The sequence below is a fragment of the Zalophus californianus genome, chromosome 10, assembly GCF_009762305.2.
Source record: "Zalophus californianus isolate mZalCal1 chromosome 10, mZalCal1.pri.v2, whole genome shotgun sequence".
Lineage (NCBI taxonomy): Eukaryota > Metazoa > Chordata > Mammalia > Carnivora > Otariidae > Zalophus > Zalophus californianus.
The window spans coordinates 967,847-989,142 of NC_045604.1; the positions used below are offsets into that span (position 1 = coordinate 967,847).

At 62.6% G+C, this 21,296-nt stretch overlaps 1 protein-coding gene across 1 annotated transcript in view; it reads right to left on the reverse strand.

Annotated features, from left to right (window-relative positions):
* Positions 1-21,079, reverse strand: part of KCNN3 (potassium calcium-activated channel subfamily N member 3) — a 128,390-nt gene extending 107,311 nt beyond the window's left edge. The window contains exon 1 of the mRNA XM_027613344.2: positions 19,934-21,079. Within this exon, the coding sequence (XP_027469145.1) occupies positions 19,934-20,794 (861 nt within the window). The 5' untranslated portion in view covers positions 20,795-21,079. The remainder of the gene's footprint in view (positions 1-19,933) is intronic.
* Between the last annotated feature and the right edge of the window lie 217 nt (positions 21,080-21,296).

Consider the following 21,296-nt stretch of genomic DNA (forward strand, 5'->3'; position numbering starts at 1 on the left):
CTCAGACCCCCATTCTAGGGTCTGAGCAGGTGTGGACCACACACAGTTGGGGCACCCACAGACCCCCAGCCTCAGGGGGGCCTGGCCAGGCTGGGGAGGAGCCGAGGAGGGGGACGAGCGGACGAGCCCCTGGGCTCACACCCCACGCCTGCCCGCCCCAACCGCGAGCCCCGGAGCAGTCCTGGGGTCCACCCCACCCAGGAGCACCCCTGGAGTGGGGCAGGATGGAGCCGACGTCTGGAGGCCCCCGCTCCCTGCCCCAACCCGCTGATCTGCAGCCTGCGCTGCCTTCTTCCAGGCGCCACGTGGCATCTGGGTCCCACGGGGGCCGTTCAGGGCCACCCCTCTGTGAGCCTTCCTGGCCCTCCCAAAATTAATTCCCCGTGGGACTCTGTTCTGGGCACACGTCCCTCCTTGCACACATCACACTGCACCATGCCCACCGTCTGCTTTCACCACCGTTGCCCAAGACCTTCAAGGGAAGGGTCTGGGTCGGTGTCAGCAGAGGCAACAAAGCATCCGGGTCAGGAGGTGAGGCTTCACCCCGCCCGGTCAGCCGGTCACCGGGTCACCGGGTCACTCGCCAGCAGGGGACCAAGCCTGCACTCCCTGGTCTATACGGTGGGGCGTCCCAGCACCGGCTTCCCCAAGTGCCGTGAACAGTGAGATGCGTGTGCGGAGTGGTCAGTGCAGGGCCTGCCACTGCCCGGGGGGGTGGGGGTGGACCAGTAAACGACAGCCATGAGTTCCATTCCGTCTCCACGGCCCGCTCGCCCAGCATGAGCTCTGCCCTCTGGGCGCAGCACCCTCCCCGTGAGGGACTGAGCTGGACACCAGTCCGTGTGCAGCCTGGATGGGCTGCTCGGCCCTGACCGGAGCCGGATGCCCACTCCCAGGCTGGGCTCGTTCCTGCAGCCTCCATGCGGCGCCCCCCGCCGCCCAGAACAAGAAGCTGCCCCCACCTTCCAGGCGTCAGACCCACGTGCCCCCCTCCCCACCTCAGCCCTCAGCAAGTCTGAAGCCCAGAGATGGGCCAGGGCCCGGGGAGGCAGGGAGGGACATGCAGAACGCAGCCCAGAGGGCAGCCAGGGACGCAGCGAGGAGCTCTCGCCCGCACTTCCCCCGGCGCCAGAGGAAAGGCGACAGTCCGGGAGAGCTGTCTGGGCAGGAGGGGCGGCTGGGGGGCCAGCACTAGGCCGTGGGCAGGGGGACGGACAGCAGGCCAGCAGGGGAGGGTGCAGGGGCCCGGCCCAGAGGCGCCCCCTCCCCAAACCCCTCCAGGGCCCCCAGGATGAAAATTGAGGGACTGCACAGATGTGCCTAATTCATGTGTTATTAAACTAACATGCTCTTGTCAGGCTTCTAGACTTTATAAGGCAATTTTGCTAACTTTAATGGAGAGTAAGACTCCAGAGGAGAGATCTCCTGTCCTTTCCTCATTCAACACAAAGACAGTCCCAGAATGTTAAGTCGGGGGGGGCGGTGACAGGACCCTCGAGACTTCCCCTGGGTCACGGGACACCTCGGCCACGGCGGGAAGGGCCTGGTCCCAGGCACGCCTCTCACTTGACCAGAGCACAGTCAGGTCCCCAGGAGGGCAGAGAAGGCAGAGACCGCAGACGGGACTCTCCTCAGGGCGTTTCGGGTCCCTGGGCAACTGAGCCACGAGAAGGTCCCCGGCCTGCGCTCGTACCTCTTTCTTATATTTTGCAAGGTGCTCTCACTCCAGCATCTGCCTTGGTCCCCATGAGACACCTGTCATGTTGCAAGGGCAACATCCTTACCCTCATTCTAGAGATCAGGAAACCGGGGCCCAGACAGGCAGCAGCTGCTCACTGAGGAGCAAACACGGGCTCGCGCACCCTTCCCATGGCACCAGCTGGGGGGCGGAGGGGCAGACAGCCTGCCCGTCCTCCAGCCTTCCTTGCCCAGGACAACATCACAAATCAATCGCAGCACTCTCCCCATCAAGCTCAGACTGCACCTCAGAACCCTTCTCAACGCCGCCCTTCCAGGAGTTAGTACCATTGTTCAGTGGACATGACCCCTGGGCAAGCCCTGTTTGCTATTCCTGCAACCTGCCCTGCCCACTCCCCACCCCACCAGCATGGCCACATGCCATGAGCTTCGGGGACAGACCTAAGGGCTCAGCGTCACCTGGCCACTCAGCCCTGAGAGCCTCAGAGCCCACCCCCTGGTTCCAAATGGGCCCCAAATGGAACAAGATGCACCTGGCCTGGGGAGCAGATCCAGAAGAGGAACGCCCCCCCCAGGACCCCGAGTTCTCCTGTGTCCTCCCTGCAGGGCCCCCCCAACACAGGTGCTCAGAGGCCCGTCTTGACTAGCATACGTCTGCTTCAGGTACACGGGACCCACGGTGTCTGGTCCAGAGTGGACGTGACCTCGCTGTCCTCTGGAACCCTCCAGGACCCAGGCAGGAACAGAGGCCAAGCCTGCTGTCCTGGGGCCCAGGGCCTCAGCCAGTCCCAGGGACACTCTCCCCCCTTTGTCGGGGCCACTGAGCCTTTCCAGTCTAGAGAGGGACACTCCCACAACCCTTCCTTCCACATGGGCCCTCCCACAGCCCCGTTTCAATCATGGCAATAAAACTCTGAAAGTGCTCATTTTGATCCTCCTGTGCATCCTTGTTATTTATGCAAGGTGGAGAACTGTGAACCCAACCCGTCTCCCACGTCCCTCCCCAGGGGCAAGGGGCAGCCTGGAGAGCTGCTGAGCCCACCAGCTGCCCTGGCCAGGGCCTTTCCTTCTGGAACCCCGAGGGCCAGTCCTGCAGGGGACGGGACACACCCTCTTCCCACCCACCTCCAAAGGGCCTGGCAAGGCCTCTGCGGCCACTGCCCGCATGCCTCCCCCCTACCCTGCCCTCTTGCCTGCGGGGTCCCAGGCCCCAGACCCCCAGGCATCGCAGTCCTGCAGGCTCACTCTCAGCATCACCCCTGCTGTCTCTGCCGCTCGTTGGGAAGTTTCCCTCCCACTATGACAGATATCATGAGATTATTTCGGCACAGGACCTCTCCACAGCACGGGAGGGTTTTATCACTGACCTATTTAGAAGGGCTGCCGCGGGTAATAATAAAAGGTAGGCTGATGTTACTCAGTTGTATTTATTTTTCTACACTCTCGGCAGACAACTCCCCTCGTGTCTGCCCCGGCAGCAGACCGCGCCCCCGCCCCCCCCCACCCCGCTGCCTGTAGGTGGCCGCAGCCCCTCCGCACCCCGCCTCGCCCTTTGTGGCCACAGGTGGCGCCCCGGAGACCGCCCTCGGGGCAACTTTGCTGGGCTGCCCACCGGACTTTCAACAGGAGGGATGCATGGGAATGAAGGGCTCTGTCCGTCCCTGGTGCCGCATATCCATCTAGACCCATCGCGGGGCTGTGAGGCAGGCTCCACGGTGGCCCCCAGACCCACCCCCGTCCTCACCACCACCCACACACACGGGTACACCGAGGTCGAAGCCATCCTGGGAACAGTGGGCAAAGCCCACCCTGTGCCCCAGGGTCACTTCGCCCCCTACCCCCCGCCCCCCACCCCAGCCTCCCTTCATCCCTGCGAAGACATTTGCCCGGAGCCCCTGTGCCCAGTGCCGTGGGAGGGCCCACAGCCCTCACCTCACAGGATCTGCCAGACAGGCATCCCTACTGTGTGGGAGACGCTGCCCTTCAGAGAACCCAGGCTTCTGCCCAGGTCATCCTGATGGGTATCAGGTCATCGACCCCAAACCCAGGGCTCTTGCGCCTCTGGAGCCTGAGCCGAGCCAACCTCTGGGCTGAGGCCGGGCTGGCCATGCTGACCCCGCTCCCGGGCACCGTGCTGGGCTCATGGGGGACCTAGTCAGGGTCAATCGTGTGAACCACACTAGCGGAAGGGCCCAGCAGGGCATCCTCCCGGGATCCCCGAGCCCCTCAAAGCTGAGGCATCCAAGGCAAACTCAGGATCTGACTGCTTCCCCGACCTCAGTCTCTGAAAGGCAAAACGGTCCTGCCCCACCCACCTGTCTCGGGCAGTCGCCACCTCTTATCCATGAGACGTGGTGGCCGTTTGCTGGGTGAAGAGCTGCACCCCTGTGCTCTTACCTAACGCGCTCACACAGCCACCCTGTGGGTAAGCCCCTTACCCCGGTTCCCACACACACAACTCTGGGGAGACGGGCCACTCGTCTGCCCCGGCTCCTCCCAGGCTCCCGCACTGGCAGGTGAGGCCGTGCCCCACCTCCGGAGGGCCTGGCAGCCCGAGGGGCCCTGAGCCCAGGGCAGGCAGCTCGGGGCCTCGCAGCTCCCCTGCTCCAAGACAGGGCTGAGCTTGGAGCAGAGCAGGGAAGGGATGGGACCGCAGCTGTGGCCTCGACCCGCAGGCGCAGCCTGGCTCCCCGGGCCGGAGAAACGTCGAGCCCACACATGAGCCGCCCCACATCTAGCCTTCCCTTCTCCTGCTGAATGACGGCGATACCTTCCGGCCCCCCGTTTCCACCGTCCTGCAACCCATCCCCTGCTGCGGTGTGGCCACACCGCCAAGTTACTCAAATGCCTCTCACCACACTCCGTGCCCTTGGACCAAAGTGCCAGCCCCTGTCCTGCCTGGCAAGGCCCTGTGGCCGGCCTGCATATGCCCCTTTCCAATCTTTTGTTCCCACATTTCCAGGAAAGCCTCTCTCCTCCGTCCCTCCCTGAGAACACCTGGCACTGTCCAAAGCTGGGCCTCAGCCAGACTGTCCCTTCAGCTTGGAATGCTCTTCCCCTTTGCCTCACAAAGCCTCTCCGTCCTTCACGGCCCAGCACGCCCCTCGCCTCCCCTGAGAAGCCTCCAGCCACAAGGAGTCACAGGCGTGCCCTCAACCCGATGCTGCACCTGCCACGGGATTGGAGGCAGCCGGACCACCGCCGACCATGAACTGTCCACCTCCGGGCCCCCCAACAATTCCGAGGTCACTGCCCAGCACAGAAGGGGTGTCCACGGAAGTCGGCCCAGGAGAGTGTCCTCGGAGCCTGAGCTCATGGGTAGAGACCCTTCCCCCACTGTGGGTCCTGTCTGTCCCCAGGACTCAGAGCAAACACTGATTTCCTGAGGCGGCCACCGGGGAATCCTGGCCACTCACCCCAGAAGGATCCTAGCAATGCCCGGGCTGGCACACTCAGCTGTCTCTCCCCTGCCGGGAAATCTGCCGCTCACCCAGCTCTGTCTCCCACTCACCCAGCGCAGAAATAATAGCCCTGCATTTCCCTGCAAATCCCATCTCTCCCAAATGGAGACTAGCTCCACCTGCCCAAGGAAACACCGAACAAGAGGCCCGATGAAGCGGGTCTGGGAGGACACCGTGTGGCCTGGCAGGGGCAGAGGGGGTCCTGGGTTCCCCCTCCCCAGAAATCCCCTTAGGGCTGGGGTAACAATCCCGGTGACCCCTGCCTTCAGGTGTCAGCAGCCGCCCCGAGTGGCCGTGGGGACACCGCTGTCCCGATGACGACCAGACCCGACCTGCAGGGAGGCAGGCGCAGACACTAGGAACAAGGAAACACCCCGCCGAGCCCAGTCTTGACCCGGGCCTCTGATTCCTGGCCCAGAGCCCGTGGTGACAAGGGGCTGCCTGTGAGCAAGGCGGGGGAGTCGGCTTAGGGCGTTGCGCCGCATCTGATAAAGCATCGGCCGGTTCTCACTCACCCCGAGAGCCTGTGAGGGTGAGTCCCCCAAAGCAGGGTCTCCCAACCTCGGTGACATTTGGGGCCCGGTGGCTGTCGTGGGAACGCGCTGGTGTGCCGCAGGCTGTTAACCAGCGCCCCCGGCCCCCGCCCCACTAGCAACACCCCTCTCCTGTTTGTGACAACCAAAAACCTCGGCTGACATCGCTAAGTGTCCCCCAGGGGGGCAGAATTGCCCCCGTTGAGAAGTCCTGATCTAGAGGCACAGAGTTAGGTCCCAGGTGTCACGGGGGGGGGGTTCCCCACTGTTCTCTCTCGCCCGTTCTCGTACCAGTGCGGTTGGCCTCCTCTGCTCTGCAGAACGGGCCTGCCCGGGACAGAGGAAGCGAATGCACGGGTGCCGAGAGCCCGCACTTAGCAAGCATCTGGTCACTGGGCTGAGGCCCCGCGCTAGCACGGCTGCGCAAAACGGCAAGCCAGGCACCACCACCCCCTTCACCAGATGGGCAAATGGACTCAAACGTCAAGTCACCAAAGTCCCCCAGCCAGTAAGGTTCAGGGCCCGGATCTGGTCCCAGGTTGGAAGGCCCGTGCCCCGCAGGCCTGGGCTGCCAGAACAGAGCGACCTTGGCCGGCAGGTCCCGAGACGCTCACCCCCGGGCCCAGGTCCCAGCATCAGCAGACGATGGAGAAGGCCTTAAGAGCCACTCGTGGCCCCTTTCCCGACTCCCCTCCCAGCTGTGAGGGGCCGGGTGTGACAGCTCCCTGCATGGCCCCCCAGAGCCCTGGACACTCGGCTACACAGCAGCTGAGCATGGGACTGGCCGGCCCCGAGGAGCTGCTGAGCGCTCTCCTTATTCCTGCCCCACGCCCGGGAGTGGACGCGCTGAGAAATTAGACCTGCTGGTCTGCAGAGTTGTGTCTTGTTTTGGTAACTGCTCATAAAGTCAGGCCTCCCAGGCGTGCTGGTGGAGCTTTCAACCATGTATGGCCCTTTTGATTCATCAAACTGTTCTGGGGTCAGCCTAGAGCAGGAAACCATGACCTTGAAATGTGGCTCTGACCCAGAAAGACCTCCAGGGGCCTCCAAGGAGTGAGCGTGGCGGTGCTGGAGGCGCAGAGAACTTAGCTGAATTTTTTTTAAACATGGCCCGAGGTGCCACAGACTGTCCTCTGGAATGGGAGGGGAGCCGTCCATCACGGGCAGGGGCCCAGGCACTGTCCTCTGACCTCCCACCGTCTCTGGGGCACGTGCAACCCACCAACAACACCTCAACCTCAGTCCAACCCCAAATCCCATCTTCCCCCGCAAAACTGTTTCTCCCCCAGTCTCCACGCTGGTTAGTGGAAACTCCATCCTTGCATTTGCTTGGCGGCCTCCTGACTCCCCCTTTCTCCCCCCACCTCCCCAGCCCACCACACCCCACATCCAGTCTGCCAGGGATGACTTCCACCCCGGTATTCCAAGGATCCAACCATGCCTTACGGTCCCTCTGCTCCTGCCCGCCGGGCACCACGGCCCTCACCTGGCCCGTTGCCTGACCGGGGCTCCTTTGCCCCCACCCCCTTGTCTGTCCCCAACTCTGCAGCCAGAGGGGTCCTATTAAAATGTAAGTCAGACCTCCTGACTCCACTCAGAGGCCTCCATCTGCCTCATCTCACCCCACAGAGCCACGGTGCCCCCCACGCACCCCCAGGCCCCTCATCACTGGGGAGTCAGCCTCGTGGACACTGGCAGCCCTGAGACCTCCCTGTCCAACCCAGTGGACACTGGCCACATGACCTATGGGCCCTGCCACGTGGCCAGCACAACAGGATTTTTAAATGTATTTCATTTCCAATAATTTACATTTAAAAATTGGTAGTTGGGGGGCATGGGTGGTGGTTGGTTAGGCGTCTGACTCTTGGTTTCGGCTCAGGTCATGACCTTGGGCTCCAAGCTCAGAGGGGAGTCTGCTTGGGATTCTGTCTCTCTGCCCCTCCCCCCGCTCGAGTTCCTTCTCTCTCTAAATAACTAAATCTTTTTTAAAAATTGGTAGTCCATTCATTTATTCAAAAACGTTTAGATATACTTGCAATAGCTTGAGCATGTGAGTCTGCTTCTTTTGCTGTTAATTCTGAACCCGGATACAGACCTGGATTTTCACCGAAGGCTTAGTGTCCGGCTGCCGGGTGTTGTGAGGCGCACACTGGCTTTCAAAGACTCAGGATGAGAAACAGAACGTAAACTGTCAACAATGCCTTCCATTGATTACGTGCTGAAACGGTAATATTTTTAGTATACTGGGTTAAATAGAAAATATCATGAACAGGAATTTCACGTCTCTTCACTTCCATGTTAACATGGCTCCTGGGCAGCGCCAGGCTCCGGGCGGTGCTGTGTGGGCTGGCGGGCGCCGGCCCCTCCCGGCCTTCCGGCCCGCCTTCCTCCCCCCTCACCTCCGGAAGACCCTCCATCAGATGTCACCTCCGGGGAGGCCTTCCCCAGCACTCGGTCAGGATCAGGACTCCCACGGCCTTCCCACCCCGCTTTGCTCTCCTCGACAGCGTTTAACCCCTTCCAGCCAAGCACGTGACTGTATGGGAGTTCGGCGGCCGTTTGAGCGACGAACACGGCGCTCCTGGAGGCCAGGCCTTCTGTCTGCTGTGGTTTCTCCCCACGATTCCTGCGGTGCCCCGAACAACGTGGCACATAATAGACAGTCAACAAACAGGTGAACATCACCCGCCTGGGCTCCCCGCGCAGCTGGAGATTTCTCAGGAGAGCGCCAGGTACACAGTAGGTCTGCTAGCAGGATCACTGGGGAAACAGAGGCAGCCAGGCGCGGTCACACCATGGAAGGCAAAAGCGGGTGGCCAGGGTCCTCGCATCGGACAGGCCCCTCCCCACCCCAGGAAAGCCGCCAGCACCGCCGTGGGCACTGCAGGGGAAGGTACATTTCCTCCCCTTCCCATCGAGTTTTATTCTCCCAGTGAGAAGACAAATCTGTTTCCCCTCCGCCAGAAGGCCTCAAGCCATGGCTCTGTGCATTAGAGTAATTAAATCCCTGCTGCTAGGAGAGCTCAGGACTGAGCAGGCCTCGCGCCAAGGGCCAGCCCGCAGGGGGCAGGCAGCGGGGAGGGGGCTGGCCAGAAGGGCCTGTCTCTCAGCTGTTTCCTGAGAGTGACGAAACGCACTTAGCCACGGTGCCCTGGCAGCCTTCACTCCCGCCACCGGGGCTGAGCCTCGCCCGCCGTGCCCTGCCCACTCCCTGGCCCCACCTGGCCCGCGCCTCCCTCCCTCCTGGAGGAGCTGTGCTGTCCACAACCTCACTTCTCCCATTTTCCAGATGACAAAACTGAGGCCAGAAGCCAGGCCTCCCCCACCCCCCCCCCCCAGCGCAGGGCCTTCCTCTGCACCCACGTCTCTGCTGGTGCTCAGCGTGGGCCGAAAGCCACGCCACGTGCTCTGCCGGCGGTGGCATCCCGTTTAACCCCACACTGCCCAGACACAGGGTGATGATCAAACCCCAAGGAAACAGAAGAGAAGCACGAAAGCAGCCCACCCCAAGCCACTCAGGCAGTAAGTGACAGAGGCAGGATTCAAACCCAGATCTGCTGTTTCTCCGGAGGCCAGGCTCTCCTGGGCAATGGGAGCAGCAGAGCTGGTTGGGACGTGGTCACAGGTGGATGACAGACGTGGAGAGAGGTGGTCGGGGGGAGGGACAGGCCGAGGGGGAGACCCAGCCTCAGGCTGGGGGTCAGACCCAGGCCGCGTGCACCTGCTTCTGTCCCTTATAACACGGCTGCCCTCCCCATCCAGCCTGTGAGCCCCAGGCCTCGTTGAGTGTTGGACCCCAGAACCAAGCAGGACACCTGGCGCCTGCCGGCCTCCTGAGCAGCTACAACTGAAGACGGAGGGCCCCAGAGGAGGGTGGGGTGGACGCGGGCAGGTCCGAGAGGGGAGGGGCCGCCACAGGCACCAGGCTTCACGACCCAGACTCAGCAGGGGCACGGAGTCAGGGCTCAGTCTCATCCTTTGGGTTTTGGCGGGTACGTCTGTGTCTGGGTCTTCAAGTTAACAGGGGGGAAACGCGTGACAATAGCGGGGGCTGACATCCCTTTACGGTGTGACCGTGTCCCCGCGAGGGTGGGGGTGAAACCCTGTCATCTCTACTCAGGGCACTGGAGGCCGAGGCTCACGGAGGCTGATTTTCTCCCCAGGCTTGCACAGCCAGGACGCCGCGGAGCGGGAACAAGACCACCACAGCCCCCCACTGCCCGCGGACCCCTGCAGAGGCCCTGGGGGGCCGCAGCCCTGGAGCCCAGCCCACTTGCCGACATCTTGGGGTTCCTGGACGGTCAACAAATCTCTGCTTCTAAACTGACGGCCCTCCCCCCACTGAGCTGCAATCACCCACTGAGGCTCCGCGTGAGACTGGCAGGGCCACGAGGGGGGTAGAGCAATGGGGGTGCGGTGGGCGCGGTGGACGCCTTCGAGGAGCAAGAACAGCTTTTGGGCTTGAAAGGGCCGAGGCCAGGAGGTGGCCACGTGGGGCACAGGCATTGAGGACGCTCCTGGGTTCAAATCACAGCTCCACTCTCTCCCCTGGCTGGGAGGCCCTGGGCAAGTTCCCTGGCCTCTCTGAACCCCAGGTGGGTCATCTGTCAAACGGGGACAGTTGTGGGGCCCGAGTGAGACGGGGCGTATGGAAGACCCTTAGTAAGGTTCATTTTCTTCTCCTCCCCGATCTGTCCTTGTCTTCATTCCTGAATAAGATGCCGGGTTGCTTTGAGGCCATTTTTAGGGGGGGGCAAAGAAGTTTCCTTCTTATGAGAATAGCGCGTTCGCCCGAGCCGCTGAGGACAGGAGCCTCATGTACAACCCTGTCCAGCCACGGAGGAACCCTCACGGCCCAGACTTCACCCCGCACCGGCTCTTGGCTCTACCTGTGTCACCTCACTCCGGAGGGGTCCCCCCCGTGCTGGCAGACAGCGGTCGGCATCTTGTGCCAAATGCCCTCCCGCCCGGCTCAGCACCATCGTACCCCAGGAGCCCGGAAGGCATCTCGGCGGTGCAAACACCAGGTCCAGCCCAGAGCAGGGGGAACAGGAGTCACGGGACCAGGTAAAGGATTCCCTGGGATCCCATGGCCACTGGGCTCTGGGAGGAAAAGCCAAGCCTTGGAGACCCGCACAGGCCAAGGGACCCCCGGGGCCAGGTCCATGCCACACTGAACCCCCCATCTCCACCCTCGGCAAAAGGAATGATGGTCCCACTTCCCAGACAAAGAGGCCCCTGCTCAAGGCCATACCGCTAAATCATACACAGTCAGGATTGGCCCCCAGGCTGTGTTGAAAGCCTGAGCTGTTTTAGAAAGAGTCAGCGCAGAGCCACCCATTTCACTGAGGAGACCCCTGTAGCTGACTCAAGTTCTTAAGGGCACAGACCTTTGCAGTCCTGGAACCTGGAACAGGGCCGGCCACCTAGCAGGTGTTCAGCGGGACTAAAACCTTGACTCCCCGGATTCTGGCTGCACCCTTACCACTTGCAATGCTGAGGGGCCTTGAACAAGTCACATAACTTCTCTGGGCCTTGAGGTCCTGTAAAGAGGAGGAGGGCCCCGCCCTGCCTTCCTCACTCCTGGCGGGCCCGCGGAACTTGGCATCCAGCTTAGAGGTATGATTCCACACCTGGCCAGGTATGCCCCCAGCTCCCCCAAAGAAGGCCTCCCTTCAGGCCACCAACCCTATCCAGCTCTGAGCCCAACCCAGAGGGACGCGCTCAGCCCCAGCCCTCATCCTGGAGGAAGGCGACATGACCTAAGTCAGTGGCGCCCGACGCTCCCACATGTGGGAGCCATTCGGGCCCCGGCCAAGCAAGCCAGCATCCGACCCAGTGGAAGCCAGAAAAGAGAGGAAATGGCTAAGCCCCAATTTGTTAAAATCAGGAACCTTCTTAAAAAGGAGAAAAGCTCTGCAAAATCCCCGTGCAGAGGCCGGCAGGTGCCAAGTCAGGCAAAGGCGCTAGGAAGGCCTCCCCTTGTTGGCAGCCCGGGGTGCGCCAGCCACCAGGAGCCACAAGCACACTCAGTTCTCGCCAGGCTGCCGAACCCCACTCCCTGCATGCACAAACGGGAGAGCGAGGCTTGGGGAGCTGGCGTCACTGGCCTTATGGCCCCCCAGTGGCAAGGGGCTGGGCCAGACCGGCCCTGCTCCCCAGGGGCTCCTTCCCTTCTGCCTCTGGCAGGCACCCACTTTTGTGGGTTTCCCCATCGGTAAGTTCAAGCTAAACCACAAACCCCAGTTCCTAGAGATGCGGCTGGCAGGCCCTGGGCCTGAGAGCTCTTGGGTAGACCCCAGGGGGCTCAGCCCCTGCAGGAGCAGCTTTCCTGCTCATCTGACACTGACATCACGCCTGTCCCTCAGGAAAAATGCCCAGCGAGCTGACTCAAACATAACAGATGCCCATTTGCATATTATTTCACACATCATTTGCATGTTCATTTAGTGCCGCCAGGGCTCTGCTCGGAATACAACTCTTGTTACCTTGTGGCCAAGCGGCCCTCGTGGGGAAAAAAACAAAAGTCCCCCACACAGGGCAGGCCCCGACCCCTGGCACGCCCCTCCCCAGGCGGCCTCTCTGCGCGCCCCTGGGTGCCCGGCGGGAGGAACAGGTAGCTGCCCACAGCCGGGAGCTGAGAAAGAAGCTCGTCCGCAAGCCGCACAGCCCTGCATTCCCTATATCCCAAGTCTCCCGAAAGCCTGTCGTCTTTGAAGCCACTCAAGAAAGTCCCCAGTCTCCTTGGTCCCCTGCTTCTGTCCCGGGACGGCCTCCCGGCCAGCCCCCCCACACCATCCCACGCGCTCCGCCTCTTTCTGCACGGTCATTGCGCCTCCCCCTGACCTTCCTCCTGGACTCTCAGGCTCTGGCCTGACTCCATGGCCTTATTTTTGTTCCCTCCACCTGTCCCGTTTGCATGGACACACCCAGTTAGCTGTGCCCAGGCCACAGATTGCTGACTGTGGGTTAGGACAACTGGGGCCCCTGAGGCAGGAAGGCTCCAGAAGCCCAGGCCAGGCCACCGCGACAGCCCCACCTTCCAGGGAACATCCCGCTTCCCCTCGCTTGTGCAGACGCCCCCAGGGCAACCCATCCAGAAACATGACCACACGGGTGGCTTGTCACCCAAGGATGAGAGGGGGCCATGGGCCGCATGCCCTGCCTCTCCCAGAGCCCTCCCTTTCTGCAGCCACTGGTGCGGAGGGTGACGTGCGCGCTCAGGCCTGCCGCGCCCGCCGTGCGCGCCGCGCCCGCCGGGTGGCTGTGGCTTAGCAGGAGCATCTTCTGAGCCCTGGGCTCATCAAACACGGCTGGCGGGTTTCAGGGCTCAGCGTGTGCCTCGCTCTGTGCCAGGCGCTATGTACAGGCAGAGGCTGGAAGTCCCTACGGACGTCTGAGAAATGGGCTTCAAATTCAGGAAGCTCCCTGGAGACCCACCACCATAGGCCACGGGGGTCTGAATTCAAACCCAGAGCCCAAGCCCTTGACCACCATGCTAGCTCGCTCTACCAATCCTGTCAACTCTCGGAAAACAAGAGCATCAGGTCTTTAGTGTGGCTGCCGAGCTCCTGGAGACTGTAGATACCAACGAAATATTAAGTCGCCCCCGTGCCCTTGTCCGTGGCACAGGGCTCCCGCTCCCTGCAGAGAACCTCCAGGATGAGACCCGGCCCCAGGAACGTCCCCACACGTCCCTGTCCTCCCTCCCCACCCTGTGCGCTGCCTCACAACAGGAACTGCTCCAGCCCCCTTCCCACAGCTCTGCCTGGTTAATCCTGGGGGACCACGCACGGTCCATAAGGAGCCTCCCCAGTACCCTGAAGGCCTGACTCCTTCCTCAGCACCCCCAACGCCACCAGTGGACGCTGAGGTCGGCCTGGATGGGTGCACCTGGGTGCAGGCCTGGCCCCGGACGACAGAGCTTAAGGACTGTGGCCTGTGGTCTCTGCAGTGGACCAGAAAGTGCTGGAACGGGGTAGGGGTGGGGTCAGCATGAGAGCCCTGCCCTCATTTTTGAGTCAAAGAAACAGAGGCCCAGAGAGGCCAAGGGCCCTGACAATGGCCACACGGTGAGTTGGAAGCAAGAGGGGAAGCAGATGGGCCTTTCTTTAACACTTACTGCCGCTAACAGAGCCAAACATAGCCTCATGCCAGGGAAGGAGGAAACTGGAAGTGGAGGATGAGGAAGAAATTTCTAGAAGCAGGAATGAAGAAGCCTGTAGAGGTTCCCTCACTCAAAACCCCTGCAGAGGCCTACGGCAGGGCTGGGGACAGGGAGACAAGCAGGCGCTGGAGACCTGGACTCCAGCTCTAGAACCATCTCTCCTGAGGGGCCCTGGACGCGGACCACGCACCCCTCTGCAGCCCAGGTTTCTACCTGTGGCTGGTTGTAGTGACCCCGGGGCCACGGTGGGGGTCATGAGGATGCAAGCATGGCAATACCGCGTGTGCTGTATGTGCCGAGCCTGGCGGCCAGGGCTGGGGAAGGAGAGGCACCCAAGGGAGGGCGGGAGTTCCACCATGTGCGGGGGCCTTGGCGGGGTGGGCCCCTGTTCACCCGTAAGCCCCACACCTTCCCCATCCCAGCCTGGCCAACATCGCCCCGGGGCAGTACTGGGCCTCCACACGGACGCTGGGCCCGTGCGCAATCTCACCCTGGACCCAGGCTGCCCCGGGCCTCTGCGCTGGCGCCCCCAGGACACGGGTCTCCCACCTTCCTGCCTCCCCTGGTAAAGTTCCTCCCAGTCCCGTATCCAGAGGCGTCACAGGGCTCCAGCCCATCAACCCTGGTCTGCCTCTTCCATGAATGACAAGCAGCTCCTCCAGCAGCAGACAAGGGAAAAAGGGAAAAGGCCCAGGTTCTCATCCCAGCACGGCCGCTGCCAGCTCACACTGCAGCCTGGCCTGGGGTCCGCTCGGCGAGGGGACAGGGGGCCGTGGCCACACCCACGGCCAGGACTCTCGGGAGCCTGAGGCTCCCCCCGACGCCTCCTGGGTGCTCACAGGCAGTGCCCCCCCAGCCCTCCCCCCACAGCCTCGTGGCCCCAGCAGAGCTCCTGGGGGGGCAGGGGAGGTGGGCCTGGGGTGCCTCAGAACCCATCAGCCTCCTCCGGACTTTGCTCAGCAGAAGGCACAGAACTTCCTCCCCACGGCTCCTGAGAACAGTGTGGTCTCAGAATCCCCCACCCTCATTATTTAAAGAGGAATAGCTGCTTCTCTGGTTTCTCTCTCTCTCTCCCTCCGGGGTTTTGAAAGAAAGAGAAAACCAGGTCTGCAGCCGCTGAGCTGAGTAAGGCGGTGTTTCATCGAGTTGCCCCTCACAGCCGCACTCTGTCACACACATTCTCCCCCCAAAATGTGCTGGACGAATAACCCCCACAAACCCACGCTCTGTGAGGATTCGGCCCCTCCAGCCAGGCTGCAGCCCCTCCACGGAGGTGACTCCAGTTTCTTTTCATTTTATGTTTCTTTACCTTCTATTTTTCAGAGCAGATCTTTGGACCCTGGCCTGGCCAATATCCCTCCCTGAAAGCTGGGGAAGGGCCGTACGAGGCAGCCCCCAGCTTCCCAGTTAGCCCGTGCGGCGGATGCACGCCCAGCGACAGCGCCGTGCCCGGGGCCGCAGGGGACGCCGCCGGGAGGAAGGGGTGTCACAAGCACCCTGAATTCTCCCCCGGACAGCTATAAACAGCGTGATGACGCGCCAAGGACAGGCATGCACCGCTGAGTCGTCCCTGCTGCGGTTACAAACGTTTGACTCATTTGTGGGCTGGCCACAAGCGTTGTAAATAGGGTCGCCACCACCCTGGGCGGGAGCATGTCCACAGAGTCGCTCTTGCCCTCCCTGGGCCAAGACACTCGGCGTGACCCCAGGGTAAAACCTACGCCTGGGCTCAGACCCCCCCCACCTCCTGCAACCCTGTCCTGCAGGCCACCCACACAGGGAGGGTCTGTGGAGGGGTCTATCCCATTCAGCGATGCCGACACTCCTGAGACCACAGAGGCATCTCCTCCCAAAGGCCAGGACGCCCCTGACAGCTGCCCACCTACCCCAGAGGGGCTCCTGGGTCTGGCAGGAGGTGCGGGCCGTTCTCCCAGCCAAGCCTGCCCGCTGCCCTGCCCTTCTGCACATGAGCCTTCCACGGCCAGGGAAGGCAGGGGCTCAGAGAGCTGGGACCCGCAAACCTACTCAGTCGTTCAGGCTGGAGGCTGAGGGTGGACTCCCAGACCTCTGTGAGGTCAGCAAAGACACACAACATGTCGGCCCCAAGGGACCCCATCTTCTTTGAAGGGTTAAATGGCCAGGAGACCAAGCTGCCCTGGGCATGCAGAGGGGCCTGCCCTTTGCAGGGGGCCTCCCCCGAGGTGTTGTGAAGGAACAGAGGGAGCCAGGCACGGGGGTCAGGCAGGGCAGCCAGGAGAGCACCGTCCCCCTGACCCCCGCCCACGGCCTGGGCAAGCCCGGCAGCAGGGCCAGGCAGGGGGGTGGCGGGAAGCACCCCACTGCAGGGGAAGCTGCGGGACGGCAGGGGTCAGCTCGGCTCAGGAGGTGAGACCCAGTTGGATGGTGAGCCCGGGGCTAGATGGAGCCTGGGCACAAACAGGGGACGTGGAGAGTTGCCTCGCCGTACCAGCATTTCCCGGCCTCCCCCGAGGTGGCCCCGCAGCCTGGCCCCACAGGTCCCTGGGAAACAGGCCCACGGGGACTTGTCAGCTGGACAGAGGTGTCGGCCAAGCCACAGCGAGGTGGCAGGCTGGGGCTGGGGAGTCCGCAGCTCGGCGGGGAGAGGGGCCGGTCCTGGTTCTCCCTCCACCCAGTAGACAGAGCCCAGCAGGCGGTCCAAGGCCTCCAGCCAGCTTGGGAAGACCACAGAACGAACACCCAGAAGGACTCCCCGCAGACGCGCTGCCTGAATCCTGACTGGCGCAGACAAGGCAGAGACCAAGTCCCTCAGAGTTCCCAGCAGGATCCCTGTGCCTGGCCCTGTCATGGTGTCTAAAGCCGTTGGGGTAAATCCACCTGTTTTTCTTAAACCTGGACTCTCTGCCCAGTTTGGGGGGCAGCCCTGCACCCGTCGGCGCCCACGAGGGCCATCTCTCGCCCCTCGCTGCCAGTCGGCCTCACGGCCCGGGCCCTCCTGTTCCTGGGCCCGGCATCGGCCCATCTCACTCCCCCGCCATCACCTGTGGCTTGTGAGGAGGGGACCGAGCTTCCTTCCCTCGCCCGGGCCCCCTTCTGCATTAACTCTGAATAGGCTCAGGGCAGGCCACGTTCCTTCTCAAGGGAGGCAGACCCACGTGGCAAATTCCTCCCCAGCAACAGACATCAGCCAGAGACGCAGATGGGAGTCCGCAGCCCCAAGGAAGGAAACAGCTCCCGGAAGGCGGCAGCTCCCGCACAGGCTCGTGGCCTTCCATCGCTTGGGGAGGACGGGTGGCCCTCTCCCAAGGGCCTCTGAGTGAGAAGGGCCACCCTCAGTGCAGAGCTCCCCATTCGGCCCGGGCGACCTCCACGCTGGTCAGCAAAGCCAACCAGACACACAGAGTTCTCCAGCTAAAGACACTGCTGCCCGGCCCAGCCCAGCCCAGGGCCCGCCAGACGGCCATGCTGCCCTTGGTCCTAACCCAAACCCTCTCGCCACAGTAGAGCCCGTGACAGACAGGCTGGGGAGGCTGGGGACAGAGGTACCCTCCCCTAAAACAGAGCCATGAGTAGAGGCCATTTCCAGGCAGAAGACCCAGCCCCTTCTCAGAACTTCTCCCCGACAGGATGCAACTTCTCACGCCATTGACAAGTGTTAGCTCCGGCCTGTCGAGGGCCCCGCTGGTTCTGGAGCCAGAGTTGGGGGGAGAAGACATCTCTTCCTCTCATCACCACTATTAATAACAATGACAGTAGGCCCCGTGTTGGAGCCTCACACTTATCAGATTTGCTCTCCCCATTGACAGCTGGGGAGACGGGCTCGCCGAAGATACACAGCTGGTCCAAGATCACAGCTCTGGAAGCGGCAGGGCTGGGATTCAAACTTCACTCTGATTCTTTACAATGATCCTGTTTGTGACCGGGGCTGGCGAGGGATAGCTGCCTTACCCGCCCTGGGTCCACAGGGCCTGACCCAGGAGACACCCCGAAAATGCTTGTCCCAGAATGACTCAGTGCACGGAGGGGCAGATGGAGAGGCTGGGGAGCAGGGGAGCAGGTTACCATGAGCCCTGCTGATCACCACCCACACTGTCCCAGGGGCACACAGGTGGCCCACTCACCAGCTGGGGCAAGCAGGACCTTGCTGGTCAGGGTCCCTCACACTGCCATGAGGGTCAGCAGCTTAAAACCAGCTGAGGCCCAGCCCCACGGACGTGCCTCCCCTTCCTTCACACCAGAGTCTGCTTTCCCTGGCTCCAGGCAAGGCCCTTTCCCTGAACACTCCTTCAGGGTGGCACCTGCCCCACTCTTTCCTGCCAGCAACAACGCTCCCATGGCACTAAGACCAAGGTGCCCCACGCCGGGAGCGTCCCCAGAAGGAGCCATTCCCTTAAGAGTTCTGACCACGGGGGTCGCTGGGGTGCTGGTCTTGCCCCTTGCCCTCACCCCCTAGCACTTGGGCCTTCATCAGTCTCCCCCGGCAAGGGCTCCTGGTCCCCACGGGGGGCTGGGGGAAGCCAGGGCTGTGCCGAGGGTGGCAAGCCCGAGAGAGCCGCAGCAGGCTCAGAGGCTCGCTCCAGGGATGACTAAGTGAGCTGCTATTCCCGGGGAAACCCCGCTCACTTCTGCCCTCTGAGGGGCTCAAATCCTTGCACTATTCTGATGCAGGCAGCTTCCAGGGGCTGCCCTCTGCTGGGGCAGCCCCCTCTGAGCAGCAGGTCCCTGGGGGACCCTCCGCGTGCAAGGTCGTCTTGGCGCTGGCTGCTCAGGTGGCTGACAGGTCTGCCCATGACTGCTGGAGAGGGAGGCTGGGAATGAGGGAAATCCGATCAGCACCTCCCAGGTTTTTGCGGCTGGATTTCAACAAGGAATGTGGCAGTCCCACAGCAGCTGTGCCTAGCCTGAAACAAGCTCTATTTGAAACCTGCAACAGCTGAACCCCTCCCAGCCACCCCCTGCCCAAAATGACAAATAAGAGAAATCCAAGGGACAAGCAAGCACGCACACACGCACTCACATACACCCTCCCCCCACAACAAATTGGGGGTGAGGGGGATAGTGGGAAGAAATTCACTTGTGCACTGAGTGCCCGGGGCCCCCAGCCCTCCAGCCCATGGCGCGAGGGCCCCCAGCAGGCAGAGCACTGGCAGAAACCCACCTGCCTCCATCCCCACACCCCTGGAGGCCGCGATTTCCAAGCCGAGGCTGAAGCCAAGCCGCCAGCCTCGACTGGGTGTGCACACACTGCACCTCACTGATCCCAAGAGACGGGCCAGGGGTGCGGGCCCGGGGTGGGGGCTCTCGGCTCCCGGCCCGCGGGGAAGCCCTGTCATCCCATCTGGAGGAGAGGCGCTCGCTCCCCGGGGCTAAGGCCAAGGCGGCGCCCACCTGCTCTGCTGGGGACACCTGTAGCCAGTTTTGCCAGCGGCTGTTTACAGACGGCAGCTTTATGCTGAGCGCTCCTTCCTGAGGGAAAGGACCGCGGGGTCCCTCTGCCCGCTTTCACCCGTGCCCCCAAGGGACTTGGGTCACCAGTGCTCTGCTATTTTGCCCGAACTCTGCCAGGGACGAGGAGGAAAACAGAAACTTGGGAAGAGAGGGAGAAGCCAGAGGGAGAAGGGACAGAATGGCGTCCCCACCCCCCACCCAGACATTTATTTCTCTTCCATCCTCGGGAAAATGGAGTGGAGCAGGGCGGGGAGCAGAGGAGGGAAGTCGCAGGAACTGGCAGGCACATCAAGGCAGAGTGTAATTAATTGGTGCGTTAAGCCGCTGGGCTCTGCTTTGGTACGAGTGAACCAGGAGGAAAACGATGTCTCAGAAGGGAATCTTTCCTCCTCCCAAACACAGTATGCAACAGACAGTGTACGGGGACGCCCCCCCCCCAAGAAGGCGAGCAATGAATTCTCCCGGGATTCAGAAAGAAAACCATGGGAAGTTAGAGTGTTCCATATAATTGAGCAAACGCCTCTCCCACCACCGCCTCTCCCCTCCATCAATCTCTCTCTCTCTCTCTCTCTCTCTCTCTCTCTCCTCTCTGTTGCTACCTACATATTCCTTTTGTTCAAGGTATAAAGAGAAACCGCAGCCCCTACCTTTGAGTACAAACCCCAAGAGAGCTCGGTCTCTATCACCATAACAACAATTCCAAACATCCCAAAAATCAGAGCATAGTCACTGAGCCGCTTCCTCTTTTCAAACAGGGCCCTCCTGTGTCCCAGCTTATAGCCAATGTTCTGGTTTTTCCGCTTGTTGGCTTTGGGGAAGGTGGTGCTGCTGGGGGTGGTGCCAGCGTGCTGGTGGTTGTGGGTGGCATTGGGGTGGTGGAGCAGGGTCTGGTGGGCATGGTTGTCCTCCCGGGAGGAGATGATGATCTCTGGGGGGTTGCTGGGGCTGAAGAGCTGGAGGGGCTGGCCTTCGGGCTCGGCCTCGATGAGGTTCCTCCGGGAGGCACTGAGCCGGCTGAGGGGCTTCATGACCCCACCACTGTACTTGCAGGAGCTCATGGCGATCTCCGTGAAAGGGTTGCTGTCCCGCCGGTGCACCAGGGGGCTGGCCTGCCGGTGTCGGCCGCCTCCACCAGGCCCACTTGTGGCTGTGGAGCTTGGAGAGTGGCCAAGCAAGTGGTCATTGAGATTGAGCTGGCTGCCCTGCCTGGAGGAAGGGTGGAGGGCGGCGGTGGAGTTGGCCGAAGGGAGGCCCCTGAGCGTCGTGGGAGAGGAGTGCAGCAGCCCCGGCTGGACAGGCTGGCTCTGGAGTTGGGCGAGCAGAGACAAGGGATGCGGCGGTGGCGGCGGCGGCTGGAGCTGTGCGGGCTGAGGCGGCACCAGGGGTCCCGGGGGCTGCTGGGGGGCCGCCGCCGGCTGCTGCTCATCCCCGGAGGATGGACAGGGACACTTGGGCTCTTCATCCAGGTCCCCCACCCCCGAGTCATGGAAGTGCCCAGAAGTGTCCATCTTGGGGCCTGGCTGGATTCCCTGCAGCACAACCCCCCACCCCAAAGCCACCCTCGCTCCAAAGATGTCCTCAGAGAAAGCCAGGCATCCAAGCCCCCAGCGGGTGTCTTGGCCCCAGTCTTCTTTCTTTGGCTTCGGTCCTCTGGGGCTGCCTGGGGTCCAGACGCCGCCACTCAAGGATGCATTGCCCTGGGCAGGAGGGGCCCGGAGCCAGCAGCAGCGGAGAAGGAACTCCGTCTCAGGAGCTGGCCCTCTGGGAGCGCGCACGGCCAGGCTCAGCCTCACTCCTCGCGGGCTCAACAGCTTTGCTCCCCTCCTGCGGCCGGCGCTACACTGCAAGCCAAGCCCACTTAGTGGCCGCGGCCCTCATTGGCTCGGCTCGGGTCTCCACCGCCTCCTAGCTCCGCCCCCGCGCAGGCTCCTCCCCGGAGGCGGGGCCAGCCGCCCGCGGCCCCCGCCCCGGGCCGCGCAGCGAGGGCAGAGGGCGCAGGCCCCGCAGCGA